This window comes from Corvus brachyrhynchos, unplaced genomic scaffold (assembly GCF_000691975.1).
Source record: "Corvus brachyrhynchos isolate BGI_N302 unplaced genomic scaffold, ASM69197v1 scaffold220, whole genome shotgun sequence".
NCBI lineage: Eukaryota > Metazoa > Chordata > Aves > Passeriformes > Corvidae > Corvus > Corvus brachyrhynchos.
In genome coordinates this window covers 7,347,681-7,368,524 of record NW_008236209.1, presented here as the reverse complement: position 1 = coordinate 7,368,524, position 20,844 = coordinate 7,347,681, and the positions used below count along the sequence as shown (strand labels likewise).

General features: G+C 43.6%; 1 protein-coding gene across 2 annotated transcripts in view; it reads right to left on the bottom strand.

Moving 5' to 3' along the window:
• Positions 1-19,537, bottom strand: part of LOC103622915 (glypican-4) — a 227,116-nt gene extending 207,579 nt beyond the window's left edge. For both annotated transcript variants that reach the window (XM_017743202.1, XM_008641941.2), the window contains exon 1: positions 19,350-19,537. In XM_017743202.1, coding sequence (XP_017598691.1) covers positions 19,350-19,458 — 109 coding nt within the window. In that variant the 5' untranslated portion in view covers positions 19,459-19,537. The remainder of the gene's footprint in view (positions 1-19,349) is intronic.
• Between the last annotated feature and the right edge of the window lie 1,307 nt (positions 19,538-20,844).

The window sequence follows — 20,844 nt, the reverse complement described above, 5'->3', positions numbered from 1 at the left end:
TGCTGAACCCTGCATGCTAACAGACCCTGGCTGCAACACCACACCGATGACCACAGTCCTGTCCCATCCCTCTTCAGGTCCCCTCTTTGACAGCCACATTTTTGCCACATGCAGATCTCTGGCATGCTGCTGGTCTTGTACAAAGCCACAAGCCCCCTTAAAAGTCACACCAATGTCCTGGCACCTGTTTTGTCCCCCAAATGGAAGAGCAATCAGAGCGACACCATTGCCAGGCAACTGCCTGCGGAGGTATTGTCCCCTCCACACCACTTCCAGAGGGTACCATGCAATAAAGCACGAAGGGAAAACAAGAAGCGTGGACAAAGCTCAGCCACTCCCATGGAAACCCTCCACTGGATATCCTGTGGAAAACCCCAGCTCTGTTCATGAGTCAGGTACCCATCCACAGACCTTGGTTTGTGATAGCTGAAAGGCAACAGCTTGGGCTTATGAAAAATGGAAGCTGTGACATTTGGGTTTTTTTCTGAAACATATGTTTTTACCTAGCAGGCATTTTTCTGTCCAGCTCTCAAATTGATTTTTTTCCTGGATTCTCTACACAGTGCCACTGTTGCTGCATTATGCACTGAAAATATTTAGGAAGACATCAAAATTAACTCTGGTTAGGACTTTGACAAGCAGGGGAGAGAGGCCAAAAGAGAGCAATTCTACATTGTGGAAAAGAAGCTGCTTCTTTTTGCTACAATCAAAGAAACAGAGCAACTGGAAGACCAGCTCTGAAGTCAAGTAAGATGAATGGCAACCACAGAAAGGGCCATAAAAACACCAATAAAAAGTAAGTTGCCATAAGGGAAGTACCCAGATCAACACCTCTCCAACAAGGTAAGCATAATAAACTCACTCTTAACATAGACACCAGTTTATTTTTTCAGGTGCAACCTAAATACAAAACCAGGGAGAGGTGCAGGAGAAGCAGCACTTAAATTCCATCTGCTATGTAAATAGTCTTGCTTGTTGATGGAATTAGTTGCATGATTTAGATCAACATAATCTGACCTTAAACAATGAAATTAACATCCAAAAGCCAATGCTCCTTCCCTGCAGCCTGCAGCAGTTTCTCTGCAAATCCCCTTCTCAGAGGAGAGATTCCTCCCATGCTTGTTCTGGCACTTGTCAGAGACCATGTTTTATTTTACTTTGCACCAATGCAAAGAGGTTCTAAATAGTCTGGAATTAAAATGATCACAAAACATGAAAGTGCTTATAAGGCATTTCCACATTCTCATCTGGCAAGTGAGTGGCTGATTTACAAGCCAGCTGTCAATACAGAACAATTGCTCACCTCATTTTACAGAAGAGCAAAAAAGTACTGAAAAAAAACATACTTGCAGTGCTGAATACTATGAAAAATTGCTTTTATCCAACGTGGCAATCAGCAGTGTGTGTTCATCAGTGACCTGTCAAGGAGAGATGTTTGTTTAGCTTTCAGATGAGTACCCAAGAGCTGGGAGCTACTAAGCAAATAACCAGAGACCACCTCAAAGATTTCCCCCCTGCAGCAACCAGCACGCCCCTACAGCTGAAGACCAGCCTCTCCTCCGAGCATCTGCAGCTGTGCACTAACTTGTGCCAACACAAAGCAGGATCCCACAGGCTCCATGCACCCTAAACCTCAAAAGAAAGATAATCCTTGCAGTTACTGTTTATCTAGGCCAGCACAGCTCTCAAAGGAAGACTCTGGCTTGGAAGTGTGAAATGTTAATGTCTGCAGAAGGCGGATGGCAAATGCTTCGCTCCATTTGGATGTAACCCTTACTGAAATGGAAAGGGAATACAAAAAGCTGCCCCATGCACATCTCTGCAGTTTTCCTGAAAGAAGGAACCAAATGAAAGCAGAAGAACTGACTCTACATCTCCCAGTTATATCTGCACAAGACTGATTACAATGCAACAGCAGATGGTATTGCTCTTTCCTTAAAGAAAACATGCATGCTTTATAACATCACTGCAGCAAGAAGGGCAAATCAAGCCTTGTGGGAGACAGGGAACTGACTTTAAAGTCAGTATTTTCCAGTTTGAGGCATCTGGCACTTTTCTGTACAAGGAAACCTCAGAACTGCCTCCTCACTATTGACTATGATGCTATTCACCACTAGCCCTGGTGACCTGCAACACAGCCACCTCAGTCCCAGCCTGGGCAGTGCCCCAGGGCAACCACAAATGCCCATAAAATGTCCTGATGCAGTGACACACCAGCAGCAGATGGATGACCAAGGTTTACCACACTGCTCTTGGAAAACAAACTGCTCCAACCCATTCCCCTACCGCATCCACTGAAGGTACCTGTATAGGGTCTTCCCTTCCAGATGGCCCATGGGGACACCAGACCAGCCCTGTTCTCATCCCTGACCAAGCACCAGCCTCACAGCTGCTCTCGGTGCCACAGCTCCCCATTTTGGAGACCTCAGTCCCCAGTACAGTGTTCTGCTCTTTCTTTCTGAACTGCTGCCTGCAGAGGGTTTTGGCAAGAGCCCAACTCAGCTCTACACCTCCACCACTTGTTCTTACTAAAATCCTGACATAAAACTCTGTAGGACAGTACCAAAATGCATTAAAACTACAATTACGTAGTAAGGACAAGGCAACTGCGTTTTGGAGGAGCAAGTATGACTTTAGCCTAGAATTTTCCTACTAGTCATTACTAGTAGGAAAATAAACAAACCAAGGACACTTCATTCTATACCATTAAGCATTTCCAAGTATCTGGGTGACACCACTGTACTAAGTAACAGACTGCTCACTTTCCCATGTAATTTGTTTAATAGGCAGCTGAAAACATTAGAAAGACAAAAGGGAGTTTTTATATTCTGATCATTGACATTTTATCTACATTAATCAAAAGGATCATAAGCAGTGAAGGGACTGTTGTCAGATACCATTTTGATGACATGCATCCTTTTAAGTGTATCCAGTGTTCCTCTTATCATTAGAAGCAGAGGGAAAATTAATAGAATACTAATGGCCAAGCAAGCTCCGAATACAGTAACTATTCCTTTTTTCTGTTCATGTTATAAACCCATATTTTATCTCCATTTCTTCTTGAAAACCGCTTGAATAAATAAAATGGAAATTTGAATATACTGTCTAATTTTTCTCCCATGCTCCACTACATCTGAAGGGCTACCAGAGACATGGGCAAAGCTACTTATTTCTATACCTTCAGGTGCTTCCTTCACACCTTTTTTTCTTTTTACTGTGATGCTGAGACCACAGCTCTTTGCATGCTCATCAACACACGCCTGGTTTTTTTACATCCCCTCTTTTGTCCATACTCAACAGCTGTCGTCTGTTTACACCTGGATTGCAAACCCCAGAGAGAAGCAAGACCAGACACAATACCACCACTGTCCCATGTAGGGACTGGGTACAAACACTTGTGTGTGTATATATAAGCCAATGCTACATCATTGCAATTAATGTGGACAAACTGCCCCTAACCCCAGATTTCAGCAAGAAGTTGAATTGTCCTTTCCTTAGTGTCCCTACTGTGAAACTCCCTGATGATCCCTTCCTTTCAAAGGACAAAAGGAAAACCAACATTGAAAAGGTCAGAAAGGATCAACAGCACAGCCCTTTGGTATTTTGCCTCCTCTTGTGCTTTTTACTGGACCTCTAACTCTTTAGAAGTGCACACATGCACCAAACCTGGTTGTTTTTCCCCATTTTACTCCCACACACTCTGCAGAGCAGCACAAGAGGAGCTGTACGTGCTTTGCTGTACAAGGTATATCCCTGCATTGAGGGGAGCAGAGACACAGAGAACATCACTGAAGAGCAGAGAAAGTCATAGTCTGTTAATTGTAATTAGAGGAAAAACTAATTTATGAAGCAAATAAACTTGGATGTATGTTAGCTCTATACCATAAGTGCACAGAAGGTAATGCCTTCTGAAGAGTTTCCATTGCTCCCTGATAATCCGCGCTTAATTAGATCTTTTTACGCTAATGCAGATTTCCTCTCCCTAACGTTCCTCCTGTCCTTCCACACCCCGCCCTTTCCCCCTAATGTCAGTGGCTTTGTCCTCTGACAGAAGCCCACCACAATGAGCGAAGTGCCAACATAATTAATTTTTCAGTAGAAGCCAAGTTGTTGTTTTCTCAGAAATATTTTACACTTCAGAAAACGTCAGAAATGTCAGAATCCATAAGCAGAAACAAAATCAGAGATCTGCTTCCCTATTAATACTGCATGACCTCCTCAACCATCTCACTCTGGGAGAGGAAGACAGGGTGCTTGACGGGGAGTGGGAGTGGGCCAGGAAGCCAAGCAGTGTTAGCCACTAGCTGGTTAGAAAAGCAAACAAGATTTAAACATAAGGAGCACCAAACCAAATGTCTCTGCCTTGAGAGCAGGCTGAAAAGCTGCATGCTGTTCAGAAGAAGGGGCATGCAAAGGCCAGAGGAGAGCAGAGCCATAGGCTTGATCCTCCGTGCTCAATCAGCTTTAAATTCCTTTTTTGACACCTCTGCATGCAGAGGTGGCAACCCAAAATGATAGCTGTCTGTGGAGAGGATGAAGAAAAGTGCTGTGTTGACTCTACTTGTCTCTCAGAAGGATCCCTGAAGCCACCCCTCAGTGCTTGCCCCAGAGAAGGCAGGGGATCATCTTCAGAAATAACACATGGGAGTCTTGATTTCTGTCCCCTTTCACCCCTGAGCTCAGCTGCTGCTGTTTTACTGTGACCTCAGTGCCAGTACATGCACAAGCACCCTTCCTGAAGCCTGAAAATACATCTCAGTGCGTTATGTGCAGTTTCAGACCTCTACAAAAACACTAAAGGAGATCCATCTCTGCTTCCCCAAAAGAGCCTCTGCAGAAAGGCTGGGACACAACGGGCATTGCCCATGGAAGACACCAATCCCATTTCCACAGGAATTTTACAGCCCTAAAGATCTAAGGGCTCAGGTCACCACCCGATTTCATCATTTGCTGTAGCTGATGGCCAGTAGCACCAAAATGTGTATAAACAAGGCAGATTGTCTCTTACCCAGAGCAACTCAACATTTTGGTATTACTTAAAAATCACTGAATCACAGAACCATTTAGGCTGGAAAAGCCTTCTTAAGATGAAGTCCAACTGCTGACCCAGCACTGCCAAGTCCACCACTAAACCATGTCCCCAAGCACCACATCTACGTGATTTTTACATCTCTCAGGGGACAGTGACTCAAACACTCCCCTGGGCCACCTGTTCCAAATAAAACTTTGCTCCAGCCTGCTGAGGGTCCTTACACTTTTTATTGTCCCATGAACCACAAGCATCAGTGTTACTGACAGAATTGAGCAGTGCTTTCTCCCCAAAATGGTGGCATGAAGCTCCACTTGGGCTACTCCAACATCTTCTCTGCAGCTCCTGCCACCTTAAACAGGCTCAGCTCCTGTTACAGATAAAATTGCATCTTTCTTTTCTTCCTTCATTTCTCCTCTCCTGTGAGCACACTAAGGAATTCTAAACATTTTCTGACACATTCATAGCGTTTAGAGTCAAGTCCTTGAACAGGTGATCATTTTTCAGCCCATAAACTAAGTTCTCTTGCTGGGTTAGTCCCCAAAGGGCTTAAAAATGGTATTGAAATGCCTTCCATGGAAAAATATCCACACATGCCTTACTTTGTTTACAGTGACGCCTGCAGCATCATAAACACAAATGAAAAAAGAAGCAGAGCCATTTACAAGATTGGAACAAAACTTTTCATTACAAATGCATCAGCGTATAAGTAATAAACTCAAATTGACAAAAGATTTGTTTATGATCAAGGTTTGTTTTGTTCATCTATTACACAGATTACAGGATGAATAAAACAACAACACAGGCACCTGAGGTCTACATGGCCACAGCAGGTACAGCTCACACAGAGCAGCTGAGAGGAAGTGACACATTCCTAACATTCTTTATCCAGAGGATAAAAAAACCATCTCACATTCCACAAGCACTCACTTTAACTACAGCTTTGAGTCCCTTCCAAATCTCTGAATGAATGATCACACTTCAAAACAGCATAAGAGCTTTCTGCAAGAGACATTCAGATTAAATATCATAACTGATTACAGGAAGAGCTGGTAGCTCTGCTTATTACAGTTGCCTAATGCTTCTGATCTTTAGACCCCATTCCTATTTACCTATAATTTTGCCAAGATCTAGCCATCTGGACTGCAACTTCATGTGCCTTTTGTCTGTCTCAGGCAAATTTTAATTTCAGCCAAAACGGCTTGACTGCTTCTAAGAACAAGGCAGAGAAGAAAGATGTATCTTTCCTTTTTTTGCCTACAGTAAGAAATCCTGCTGACCTTTTCTTTAATTAGCTAAAGCATTTCCCAGACTTTGAAATAGAACTCAGCTTTTGACAGGATTTATTTCAAGTCTGTGTAAACATGAACTTTTTGGTCACAATTTGGGGGTGTGGTCGAGTTTGGTGTGGTTTTGCTGTATCTGCAGGAACATACCCAGATCCAAATCACTTTTGCCTTGAGAGGTGGAAGATAGAATAAGAGTTGAATTTTTTTTTTTTATATTTACAACCTTGAAAGCTCCTGCTTTTCAAAAGAGAGCCCAGGGTCTGGTGCATTAATACTTCTTTTTATTAATTTGAAGACCAAATGGAAGTACTCAAAGCTGGACATTGCTCCTCCAGCTCTTTGCCTTGCCAGCTTCAGAGGACAAAAGGCATGTGGTGTAAAAGCCAGCATTAACCAAAGAAGCTGAACCCAAGCCCAAGACCTAGCACCTGAGTATCTATTGTTACACTGCAGTGAACACAAAATTGAAAGGTCTTAATTAAGGCCCTTCTGAGTTCTAGTTTTTCTATCTGTGAAAGAAACATGCTTCTTCTCAGTGTTGAGCATTATGAAGCAGCATGAAAATGAAGTACTCACATGTAATTGAAAATTTTGAAGGATTCTATCTTTTAGGTGTCATTTAAAAGTATTCAAAAATAGACATCAAACAACAAGGAGAACGAAAACAACTCATTAAGGGACATTCATCCAGTACCCTTACACAAGGGAAGAACCTTGTGGAAAAACTCGTGATACTATCATTAAAGGCTGTATTCCAATGCACAAAAAACCAAATTGAGGTTGCAGAGATTGCCTGGTTTGTTCATAACCTTTATAAACTTTTCACCCTCAATAATGTCTTTCTGATGTAGTTTTCTGGACACAATTTTGTGATCTAGTTGTTGGTGTGAGATGAATCCAGGAGGATCAACATGCCTCTGGAGAGGTTACTCTCTTTCCAGCTTTGTATGTTCAAGATGCATTTCAGGACCAAATATTTACTTACTAGTGAGTCTAATTATTTTTCATTCTTATGTCACAGTGAAGCATCACAAGCTAGACAAAGAAATGGGTTTCAACCTCTCTCCAGTTCAAACACTGCCTTCTCATTTGATGTGAAGCATTTGCTTTTATTTAACAATAGTAATGCAGAGCACTTTATAGAGCATCTTCAAGGTAAAAATCTGTGCAACCTAGTAAAAAGTAGCATTATACTGTCCATTAGTTCAAGAACCAGATTCTAAGGAATCACATCCCTTAGAAAATAAACCATTTCTTCAAATGTCAAATGCACTGTTTACTTCTCACTGGTAGCAAAACGTGATGTACAAGGTTGCTAATACAATTTCCAGGCCATTATCTAAACAACCTATAAACAAAGCAAGAGAGGGGAAAACATAGCTTATCACCTCCAGCTTTAAAGCTACTGCAAATTCCAACATACAAGTGCCACCTCTCAGCAAACACAGAAGAGCTGCTCAGTATGGAAACATACCTCTAGTCTTTCTTCAGAAGTCACAAAGCTCATTCCCAAGGACAGTGAAGGCTCCATCGGCGCAGTGCTCTTCAAGGCAGATCTTTCCCCCTTTTCAAGGCTACCCGTCTAAATGCAGGCACTCTCTTCATTTATTCCAGTGCTGCAGCCTCGCACAAGTTGCAGTAAAAGTGTGATCTCCTGGTTCCTGCACTGTGTGGTCTCCCCTCTTTGCCAGCTGACAGATGACATTAGCACCTCAGCCGCATCCTAGGTCCCACCCCCAGGAGAGCTGCCATAGGCACCCAGCACAGCTGGGCAGATGTGAACCTACAGCAAGCCAGGAGGTGTTGGGCTGTTCCTAGAGGCACCTGCAGAGCGTCCCAGTGTTCAGGCCATCCCTCAGCAGCATACCAGCAGCTCAGAGGCCGGGCATCCTCCTCCTGTTGTCCCTCATTTCTACAGAGGGTGAAGTCCAGCACACAACTCACCAAGCAGTCATGCCATCCTCCTGCAGGACCACAGGCAAGACTAACCATCTCTCCCCCCTGCCCTCCCGTAAAACCAGCTCTGCTTAAGCTGGGACAGCCACTGGTCAGTCTCACACATGCTGCTCCCATGTGTCCATGGCAGTACTTTGGCAGGCCCCTGATGGTCAAACACCATCCCCCCTCCAACCAGCACACACAGCTCTTCTGCAAAGACAGAGAAGGCCACCAGCCATCACCCTGTCCTCCACAAGAGGCTGAGCAGAAGACCACCATCCACTGCTGGGCTCTTGTATTTTCTCATCCAAAAAAAAAAGCCCAAGTTTTCAATGTGTCTTACTGACATATTAACAGCAGAGGCCAACTCCTGACAGAAGTGTTTGCTGGAAGCAAAAATGCTGTGCAAGAGATTCAGCATTCTTCTTGTCATCTTTCTTTTTAGACAGTACTTTCATTTACGTTTTAATTTTTTTTAATGTCTTGTCTACACAAGAGGAGGCTTAGCTGCACAACCACCCACCAGCTGTGCACCCCAGCCCCACTGAGGGGGGCAATGCCTTACATCACACATGAAAATCCTTCTCAGGCCACCTCAGAGGCCTCCATCCAGCTCTCACTAAGCACATAACCATTCCCACAGGTCTCATAAGAAGGTGGATCATGGCTGTGCAGCTGGACATCGGAGACCAAGCGCTCCCCTGACAAATGACAGCATAAATAACAACCTTAAAAGCCTCGTCCAGAGGGAAGTTGTGCACCTGAATCAACCAATGCAGATTTCTCCAGTACAAATAGTAGCTCTCACCCTGTCATGATCTGGGCTGGCATTCTCAGATGAAGGACCAGGGATACTATTTTCTTCCATTTAAAGACCTATTCTGAATTTATGAGCCAATATTTAAGAACAGCTGATAGCCCACTTACATAGCAGACTCAAGCAGATTGAAATAATTTCATAATTAAAAGGCAGTAAAAGCATGTGTGTCATTTCAATATAATTCCTTGGAAATTCAGTAGCAATTTGATTTTATTTTCTTAATGAGATAGATTTGAGAGTATGCATTGATCTGATTAGCCTTCACATTCTTTCCTCCTTTTAGTAAGCCAATCTCCTTACATGGATTACTAGGCCTATTTAATTTCCTTTCCCTAGAAAAAGGAACATAATTTTTCACTGTAATCATAATAGGAATTTGACCAATACAAATACACTGTATTACTGCAATCCGTTACTCACCAATTTCCTTCAAAAAGAGTGAATTCCAAAGCTGTGAGCTGTAATCCTAGAGGCAGCCTTACTATCCTCTACTGCTTTTAAAATTGCTTCTTTATGACACCCGGTCATAGATTTTTTGACTTGAAGATGACAAATTTGGGAAGAGATAATCAGCAAAAGAATTCACATGCAATTGAGCTACACTGCTCTTTGTTTTGCCTTGTCTCAGAGGGTTGGTTTTTTTAATCTTCACTTGCTAACCAACAGGTTTGTGATTTTTTTCTCTCAAGCACACATTCAGATGATTTTTTTCCAATTAAGTTTTGGGGTTTTTTTAATAGTAGCAGATTAAACACACAGTGCTTCCTACATTTAATCTGTCATAGAAGATGCATTAATTCCTAGATGCAATACTTCATGGAAATGGCTTTACTTTCACACATCAGAATTTTCACTCATCTCCTGTGCAGCCCTGGCTGCTACACGCAAACCTGCGTGTCCATCTCTGACCAACCAGTGTGACACAGGACAAGTGGGCTCAATCCAGCACCCATCAAAAACACCTAAATAAGCTCAGCCACTGTGCACACCACAGCAATCACAAATTCAATGTAACTCCCTCCCTGGAAGTGTTCAAAAACCGTGTGGATGTGGCACCTGGGGACATGGTTTAGTGGTAGGCTTGGCAGTGCTGGGTTAATGGTTGGATTCAATGAACTTAAATGTCTTTTCCAACCTAAATGATTCCATGATTCCTATGACACCTGCACTCTGAGGGCTGCAAGTAGACACAGCACCAGGTACAGCATCCCAGTGTGCCTGGATGGAAGGGGTTTTTCCAGGTAATCCTAACCAGACACAGTCCAGCCTGCATCCCCTTCACAGCTGCAGGATAAAAACCTAAACTCAAACATTCAGATACTGCTGCCACAGAAACAAACACAGAAGATCCTATATCCCTCACCATCTCTCCACCATCCATGCCAGATGTATCTGCTTTACTTTCTAGTGAGCAGTAATACCACAAGTCTGCCACAAGCACTTCTTTGATACCAAAAGCAATGTGGAGAGCTCTACCTCTTCTGGGCTGAGGGAATAAAGCCAATTTCAAAGTACTCAATTTCAGTTGAGTAGTAAAAAGTTTGACCAAGGCGCTGCTATGATTTTTTTAACATTTTAAGCATAAAGCCCCATGCTTGAAGACTAGATTGTCAGTGTCTCTAGTGTGTCCAAAAGTTACACAGCCTTCCATGCACCAGATAATCCAAGAGGCAGTGCCAGCCGTACACACCTATGAGGAAAACTGTCATCCGTCCTCACTGTCTGAGTGGTGTTTTTCACAGATTAATATACTTTCACAGTAGAATGAAAGATTATAAATTGCTAAAATTGATTTCACATCAGTGGTGAAGTCAGAGTGAGTAACACACCTGAGGTGACCCAGTCTGCTCAAGGGAGCATGAAACCACAGTGTATTGACAGTTTAATTGGCTCAGCAAGAGTTCATTTCCCTCGGATGAAATGCACCATTGGCCATTTTATCACTGTATCTTATTGCTGCTTTAAAAGTGAAGCAGATGACAATCTAGCAAAATGTTTTCGTTACAGAGACAGCCCCTGTCTTTATTGCTGGGTGCTGGCTTCCTTCTCCCTTTCCTTCCCAGCAAATGCAAACTAACTCTTGTTTGCATTTTAAGCACTTTGCAGGATGAGAATGCCTCTATATATCCTTTCAGGACAAGTGATGGAAGATGCTGCTGTACCCATTTCTGTACTGGAACTACAAAGGATAAAACACAAATATTCAATAGCACCAAGTAGTTCCATAAATACCACATTCAAGGGTAACATGACATTTATATCACCTTACTGCAAGCTAAAGAGATGTCATTTGACTGCTTTATAGCGTTGGGAGGCATTTAAAGAACATTAGTACTTGAACATCAAAAGATGACAACTTGGACCTCAAAAGGTATTTACAGAAAACAGCCCACTTGTGGAAGCAGGAGACGAGAAGGAACGGGGAGCTCTCACTCCCTGGTTGTCTCAACTCACTCTCCGACAGGAAAGTGTTCTGCCCACGTGGTTCAGAGCAGATGGGACAGAGGCAGCACCACCAAGCAGACGTGGAGGAACTGTAGGAAATGCCACAGGCACTCCAGCAAGGCTGTGATCCTCCTGCAGACCCCCAGCCCAGACACCTCCCCATCCAAAAGGTCTACACTCCCTATGCAGCTGCAGCATTAATTTCAGGGAGCAGCCCCAAGGTGCACGCAGTCAATTCCTCCCTCCCCCTTCAGAAGCAGGAAAGCACCATCCCTTTCCACAGCAGAAAAGCAGCATCAGAGCTGGCAGGGGACAGCATTCTAGCAGCAGAAGGCACAAGCATCCAGGAACTCCTCCACGCACTTTGAACTGGGGACCCCTAAGCCCAGACACCAAATGCAGTGCTTAAAAACTGCTGAAGCAGCACATAGGTAGTTACAAAAAGTCCCTTATTAACCTCCAAGCCTCATTTCACCGATGAGGGGATGGACACCAGCAGTGTTTAATTGCAGGGGAAAAACAGAGGCAGGACACAGGGAGGGATCTCAACCACACACAACTCCCCACTGCTGCACCCCTCAAGCCATGAAGGCTCCAAAAGCAGGGACTAGGGGGCCAGGAATATCTCCTACTGCACATTTTACTCCTCCACGGACATGCCAGATGGTTGCTGCTAAATCTCTGCAAAGGGCATAACACAGAATCTTCCTGCAGCAGTCAATAGATGTATGGAAATGTAGGTGGAAGCATGAGAAGCCATCCGTGCGGGGGGATGTGTTGCAGAGCTCAAGGGAGGATGCGGGGAAACAGTAGCAAAAGCCAACACCGTCCCTCCTGCAAGGAGACACCCCAGAGACACATGCCAAGTTCTCCATCAGCTATGAGCAAGGCTGTCCAAGATGCACCAGGGTTTTGGGAAATCATGGGGAATGGGACCACTCTGGTACTGACTGAGGCAGGAGAGAGGGAGCCCAGGCAGGAGGGGAGCCCCACACCTCAAGCTCAGCATCGAGAGGGGCACTGAGAGGCTCCTCTGGGGGAAGCCCCATTCAGCATCCCCAGAGCCCAGTGAGCCGCATGCCAGTGCTGTGCCGGCAGTGAAACTTCAGGCAATGAGAGGAAGAAACAAAAGCAAAATCAAAGATAATTCAGAACATCCCTTCCCAGTAGCATGCACTGTCATGCAATACTTCCAAAGCCATGGTTTATGTGGCTCAGGAGGGCAGTTTCATGCCTTAACTCCTGCATGATGGATTTTACAATTCGTTAAAGAAACTCATCAATCCTCAACAGTCATTTTTAATGCCCAGAGCCTCCACAAACTCCTGCATTTTGCTGATCCCCCAATTTCAAATCATTTGAAATTGCTGCTGCTATTACAGCTCTGCTCCTAAAGCTAAGCATTATGGCACACTCCAGACTTCCAGCTTCATATGCTGGTGTAATAAACAGATTAACTGTGATTTATGAACAGTAAGTTCTGGTTATTTGAAAGGAAACATTACCTCCCTAGACCAATTCTGACAGGCAGAGATCTCTCATTATGCAGACATTATTTCCACCTACCCGTAATCATTGGTTTAGACCATAGTTTTCAACCTGGTAAATGTATGACCATAGTTTTCCACTACAAACTTTGTAAATCCAAAGCATCTGGCAGGAAGCCCCACCAAAGGCAGAACACCAGCCTGAATTGACCCAGTGAGACAATTCCTATTTTAAATACAAGATATTAAAAAAAGAAAATATTAAAGCAACAACAAATTAAAAAGCTTTTGGAGAGAAGAGCCACAGTGGAGATAGGTGCACCACAGAAGAATGCAGTAAGACTCCAGTTAGCAGAGGACTAATTAGGAAGAGGAATGATAAGATGATACAGAGATCTGCTTCTTGAGCTTATTTACTTGTAAAGTCTAATAAGAGTTTTAATATTCTCTTCCAAAAAAATGTATTCATTTTTTGAGTCTACTCCAAAATGTCAGCTTAATATTTTACAAGCCCACAAGCAGGAGCTGACATTTTCACATGTGCTTTCCACCTGCAGCTACTAAACTGACCACCCCACTCAGGAGACTTTCAAGTCCTGCTAAGAATTATTTTATACATTTATTCAGGTAATCCTAATCACTTTCCTCTTGTTTAGAAAAACTGTGCAACCCTGCACACTGGTTACACAACCAAGCCCATCCACACACCACAGCTGTGACCTGTTGGTTTCATCTCCCCTCTGCAGCGCTGGTTCAACTCCAAGACCTCCCAAGTCCCAGCACCTCTCACCTCCACATTCAGAAATAGTTAGTAACTTTCCAAGCTAGAGACTTCTCCCACTTGCCCCATATCACCTCTTCCCTCCCTCCCCACACTAAGGGCAACGATCTGTAGAACAACACAGTGCTAAAGTCCACCCAAGGCTCGTTATTTCTGCCAGCACCGGAAAGACCTTCCTGAATTATCAAAACTTAATTGGCTTAAAGACACTGGAGTATTAAACTGTTCCAAATGATAAGAGACAAGCTCTGCTGGGCAGTGCTGGTATCAATAGACCCCTTCTTGGTGATTAACGTGCAAAAGCTCCCACCACACAGCCCATCTCTTCTCATCTAATTGCTGTGTGTATCTTGGATTTACCTGTGCAAGGCATAATTAGTAAAGATAAAATTCTTTGTACAGTTAAACCTCATCAATAGAATAAAAGAAATCTCAGCTCTCTCACCTTGACTCTAAAGTAGTAACAGCGGCTCATGAAAAACTAAAAGCCTTGAAGGATTTGGAATAAGAAACTTGGAGAGACAATCACTGATCTTTTATCTTCCAGACTTCAAGCAGAATCAAGTTCTTCAAAGAAAACCCAATAAAGCCCAGACATTTTCATCATAACAAAATAAATAATTCAGTCATACTTTAGAGGACTCCAACATTAGGATCAGCTATTTGATATATTTGTGGCTTAGGTGCCTCTAAACTGATTAAAGATAACCTGATAGAAGCTTGCAATGTCAAAACTGCCTTCATTCCTGACAGATATGAATGGATAGTGTAAATAACTATAAATAACCAGAATGGCTGCATTTATGCCTAATGGAGGATTTACAGCCTTCAGAGCTGCCTGGAAGGACTAAGAGTTAACAGCTCTGCCTTTATCCTACCACAGCACACAAGGGGAGATGAACTGACATCCTCCCCACAGCACCTGCTCTGCCAGAACCACTGAGGGCCCCATCCAGAGGAGACAAGGAACAGGATTCTCCTACGAATAAGAAAATAAACATGTACAGGCAGGTTGGTTGGTGTTGATTTATTATGGTCTTCCTAGAAACCACTGTGAAATACACATCCCAAAAGCCTCTCAAATCTCTGTAGCCCCTGCAAGTTTTCCCCGATACAGCTTTTGTTATTTTCCAGCTGCCATCTGCAGAAGGGAAGACGCCATTGTCTTTGAGAAGGAACAGACCAGGCCTTCATTTACACCTACAGGCCTTCACCAAGGGGCCCTCAACTGCAGCATCCCAGTCAATTTTCCAGTTTGGGTTACTGCACTCCTACTGATGCCATGATGATTTTTTGCCTTTTTTATATATACTTTTTATACACCCTTTTATATAGCTTTTATGTATCCCCAGTGCTTTTAGCATGCATACCTGTAATTCTTTAAGTCTGATAACTTAGCTTAGACCCAATATTCCATTAAGCCAGGAGACCAAACATCCTGGGGGCCTCACAGTTGGAGGCCAGAAGGCCCTACACTATCCTGAGAAACCAAGGTCCTCTCCAGAACACATCCTGTAAACTAAGATAGGCCCATCCAGGGGGATATTCCTTGGGGGGGGGGGGATATCACACTATTCATTTAAGCTTCTCATTGGGGAATCTTTGATAGATATGCTAATTTGCAAGGTCTATAAATTGTATACGCGATCTATCTATACGTGTGTATGCATTTTGGCACATTCCACCTGAACAAAGTGAACCTTAAGGATCCTTAAATAAATACCAAGGTAAAAACCCCTTTTCCTTTAAACCATGCCTGGCTCTTAATTTCAAGACCAGGGAAAGGCAACACTACCTTACCACCATCCAGCACATTCCCAAAGCTCCAGCAGCAATGCAGCCCCACAGGAGCTATTTGGGAAGTGGGTGGAAGGAAATTCTGCACCCACACAAGCATTGGGACAGCTCAGTTCAGGGTGAGAATCAACCACATTGTGTATCTCACGATTTATGCCACTGCCAGGAGAAGACAGAGCAGCCACTGACACACTCCAACAGCCCCTTGTTTGCACCACATGGAAAAGTCCCTCCAGGATGGGACTGGCATCAACAGAAGAGGCTGCAGAAAGGCAGTAAGAGATCCTGCTGAACACTTACTTGAGCAATCACTTAAAATACTGAAAGCAGTTCTCCCCAGGAGCTCAGTGTGCAGAAGCAGTCCCTCACAGTCAGCTCTCCTGTTCCTGCTCTTCTCACTTGATTGAGGGGGGAGATTACCAGAAAGTCTGACATAAAGAATGGGTGCAGATGCTCCTCTCCTCTCAGAGGTCCTTCTGTGCTTGTGTTGCCATCTTTCCACTTTTTAAAGTGCCTTTTCCCTTGAACAAAGAACTGGGAGGAACATACCACAAAAGCTGCAAGTGAGCAGTTGCTAGAGATTTCATTTTCTGTTATCCATAGAGCAATGTGGCCAATATGCAGGGCAAGAAATTAAGTGACCATTCAAAAGCATATTCCCAAGCTTGGGAAGCAGAAGAAATCAGACTGATAAACATGCACACAAGCCAACCCCAGGGAACAGAGTTCCTTAGTGAGGGGAAGGACAGATGAAGAACCACAATGGTATTTTCCTGCTCAAGTTTACCTTTCACAAAGTTGAGCTATTCAGATTTAATATTTAGGAAATCAGTAGAATTCATTGAGGGGTTTTTTTTTGTTCTCATTGTTTCAATAGGAAAAGACTAGATGGTGGCAGGACCAGAAATTCCCCCACTGAAAAAGCAAAGATCTACCAGAAGAAAAAGAGGGGAGAAAGCAAACCATAGGCAAGGTTCTCACTGTTCTCTCCAGAAGGTGAGTTGCACTAACTACTGGTTAGTTTGCATGAGAACATTTAGCAATACTAAATGTCACGTGACAAAAGACAGATGAGCAGTTCTGAGGTGATGGGGTACATCCCAGCTTCAGAGCTGAGAACCGCAACCAGGAGGTGCCCACACGGGCAGGTACCAGCATGGATACACCAAGGGAAAGTGAAAAAACTGCCTGCAAAAAAAAATCCTGGAGTAAGATTTAACTGCAGTCATGGCAGCCACAATCCATTTTAACACTGTCAAACGCAGCAAGTTTCCAAAAGATTAAATCACTGCTTAAATCATCTTCATAATTTTAAAAAATGCCTGCAAGATAAGACCAGATGCTAATTGTACCATTTAAATTTAGTGAATGGAGGATTTTTTTGGTTGGGATTTTTCCTTTTTAACTGCAATAAAGAAAAGGCCCAAGGGTCTAAAACTAATAATCTAATAAACTTTGCTAAGTGAACATTGTAACAGATAGGCCTGGATGAGATTTCCTGTAAATGCCAGATAATTTCCCTTGATCTTTATCAGCAGAGATGCTGCTCTAGCTTCAGCCGGATTAAATTTGGTGCAAAATAATAACATCTGGGTGAGATTCTGCTTGTCAGACTAGCAGTCCCTTTAGATGCCAGGGTAAAAATATTAAAATTAACTCTGAAGGATTTCACATTTGTGTTTTTAATATGAGTGGTTGGGCTGTATTTCCATACCAACACATTTCCCCTCCCTGGAGACAGGTGCAATTATCCATCCTCTGCACTGGGTCCCCAGACTGGGGGTCTGACCCAAAGCAAGACACATTGGGAGCTCTCTTCCCTGCCAGAGCACATCTCACAGCTGGCACTGCTTTCAACTATCCCATTCCTGCAGTCCCAATTCCCAAAGCCACAGGGAATCTGCCCAGGACCTGCAGGAGATGCTCAGGGGCCACTCCAATGGTGGTCAGGGGCTCCTCTTCCCTGACCATTCCAGCATCCCCCAAAAAGGTGAGTGCCCTGCACAGCCCCAGGCACAGCCCTGCCAGGGGCATCCAGCACAATATCTATAGCTGGAACAGCCTCTGGCACTGCCATCAAAATACTCTTAAGCAAGCAGCAATCAAAAGATCAACCTATTTAAAAGTGTTCTTCTACATACTTTCAGACTAATTTTAAAGACAACAAAAGTAAATGATGTTCAAAGTCTAATGAACCATCCTTCCAAGTCCAAAACACTTTATACAAGGTAATTAAACTGAGCTCCTCAATGGTTCCAGCTAGGAATTCCTCCTCTGCAATGGGATTGCCAACGATTATTAGTCACGAGCTTTTTCATAAGCAGAAGTGGTCAGAAACTGTTCAATTAAATGCTTTTCTTCCCCACCACCAAGAATGGCAAGTCCACATACCAGGGCTTCTCAGAATAACTTCAGCTTCAAAATCCCATCACAGGTCTCTATAATAAAACCAAAGCAAGGGATTCAGCTCTCTCCAGAAGAGGAAGAAAGTTCAGAGCCAGAGCACCCAACTGCTGTGCACAACCACAGGGTGTCATTCCCACACACAATAAAAACTAATGTTGCAGTTTCTGTCAAATGGGAAGGAGGGAGGCAGACACTTTGTATTCCACCCAGGTTATTCACCATTTCTGAAGCCGGTCCACATTTCCAGTGCCTAGGAAACCACTCACTCATTAGTTTTACTCCATTCTGGTTATTAGAATTGGAACTTAATGGTAACTGCATTAAGAATTACTGGGGGGAAAAAATTTGCTGTTATCCCCTCAGCAATTCATTTGATCTTACATAGAGAAAAACAACATATTAGACTTCATCAGTTAGTTGTGGCCCAGAACAGAGCTCTGCCCTGATCTCACAGGCTTCAGCAGGCCTTGGGTCTTGCTATTAGTGAGGCATAAACAAAACTAAAGCAATTATTCTGCAAAAATATCACCAGGAAGGAAAAAATGCTTGATTGCCCATGACTGCTTTTTTAAATACAGGCAAAAACACCATTAATACAGAATGATGGAACCTTAATAGGACAGCACTCAACAAATAAGCAGTCATTTCACCACACAATAACCATGGATGGAATAAGTTTTGCTTGTGTAAAGGCCCTAAAAAGATGATTGCAGATTTAAGTGGCACAAACTAGTGTGTAATCACACTAAAAAATATTCCAAGATTCATTTTGCAAAGAAAAAACAAGCAAACAAACAAAACCATCATGCTATCATTAGAAAGAAAGCTGCCCCAGACAGCAGGGCATCAGGTCACCAAGCATTCAAATACGCCCTGGGGCACCAGGGACCACATTTGGGAACCAGCAGCCTCTGCCACCTTTCCCACAGAATAACCAACTTTGTTGTGCAGTTGATAACAATAACAATACACACAGTTGAGGCAGATCTTACCAAGCATTACACTGAGGTGACAACCAGATCATATCCCTGCAACCTGTATTTTGGGACTGACAGAGTCAGACAAGTCAATACTTGCACACAGATTTTAATTCTTGGAGCACCTCAAGAAGTTTAGTCTTTAAATTTCCATTCATTCTTACAGCTGCAGGAATATTTAGGACAAACCCTGCAGAGTAACCATACAGCAAACCAGGTGTATTACTAATCATAAACAAGCATATATAATATCTACAAACACATGAAAACAAGTGAACAGAAAGCTTCCAGCCATCTCACTTCCAATTGCCCAGTGCTGAGGAAGAGGAGCAGAAATGCTGTCTCCTCTTGCACGTGACTGGAGCACCCCGAGCACTCACCTTGGAAGACAGCAGCGTTCTGGATGACAAGGAATTTCAGGTCCACACTGGCAGACTGCAGCAGCTGCTCCATTTTCAGGCGGGCGGTTGCCTGGTACTTCTCCTCCATCTTCCTCGAGCAGCACGTGGAGCCCTTTGGGATACATACCTGCAGATCAGTCCCTGGAGAGGCACAAGAAGAGTAGAAAATTCACATTAGGAGGTGAAATTGCTTAGAGTGGAGAGGAAACCAACTCCAAGCATCAGTATGGCCGCAATTACTGCTTGGGCAAATTGATGACATTTCTGGAATTTGTCCTGAGCAAGCAGCTTGGCCAAAGTAGAGGACTGATAAGGCAGAGCCCAGATTGCTGAGCAGTGGCCCCCAAGAGCTGTGCTTGCCTGCCAGCACAGTGCTTGCTTCAGCTCCCACACACTCCATGCACTGCTGTGCTGGTGCCGAGCAGAGCGATCCCGAGCCTCGCCCTGCTGTCTCCTGTGTGCCCACAGCACACCAGTGAGGAGTCACAGGCAGGCTGAAAAGATAGAGTGGGAGGTGGAAAACAGAGACAGGATTTGAGGCTCTGTATTTACAGTGAATAGAGCAATGTATGTAGTACATCAAGGAGCATATTCTTGTAATTTGCATGAAGACTTAAAAGTAATTTGAAATGTAACAGTGCTATTTGCCTGCAATTTCTACCCTTCTGTATCCCCAACAACCGTAATAGCAGAAGGACACAACTATAATGATTTACTTGGTTTTTTAGTGCTGACTTTTAAATTGTACCACTAATGTCCCCATCCCATGCTTCCTCCAATGCAACAGGCAAAGCTCAAGGCCTATCGCTTCACTTATGGACATCCCGCTGCAGAGGGACAGATCCTGAGGGATGCTCTGAGCACTGCACAAGGCAAGAGCCTCTTCAGCAGCACCTTGATTCATTCACCAGGATGGGACAAAAGCCAGGGGATAAAGACCAGAGGGACACCACTTGCTCTGGAATCTCCAGCACTGCTCTGTGATGCTAAACTTCTTTTTTTAACATTCCCAAAGCATTTATTCCTGGAGAAAGTATACAACTTTAAGAAAAGTGTTGTTAGCTAAAAATAGATAAAATTTAGGGAAAAAAATAGAAATCTTTCTAGGTTCAGACAACAGAAAATGAAACAAAAGAGCTGGAAGTAGCAGCAAAAAAAGTCTCATCTTCAATCAACTTTTAAGAGCAAACTGAGGCCCCAAACACACAACCAGAGCAACAAGCTCATATCAAAGCAAACAGCTCTCATGCAAAACACATCTAATCTGATGCTGCTCTTAGAAACTGAAACAGCAAACAACAGCTCCATTAAAAACGGCTATCCAGGGTCAAAGAATAGCCAGAACCTCACATTTCAGTGTCTGCCACCCAAACTGCATCATGCCCAAACCAAAAGCAGCTCCCTGCTAGGTTCAGCACTGCCAAGAACCAGGATTAGGAAGCAGTCCCCAGGCCAGTGACCAACAGCCCTGACA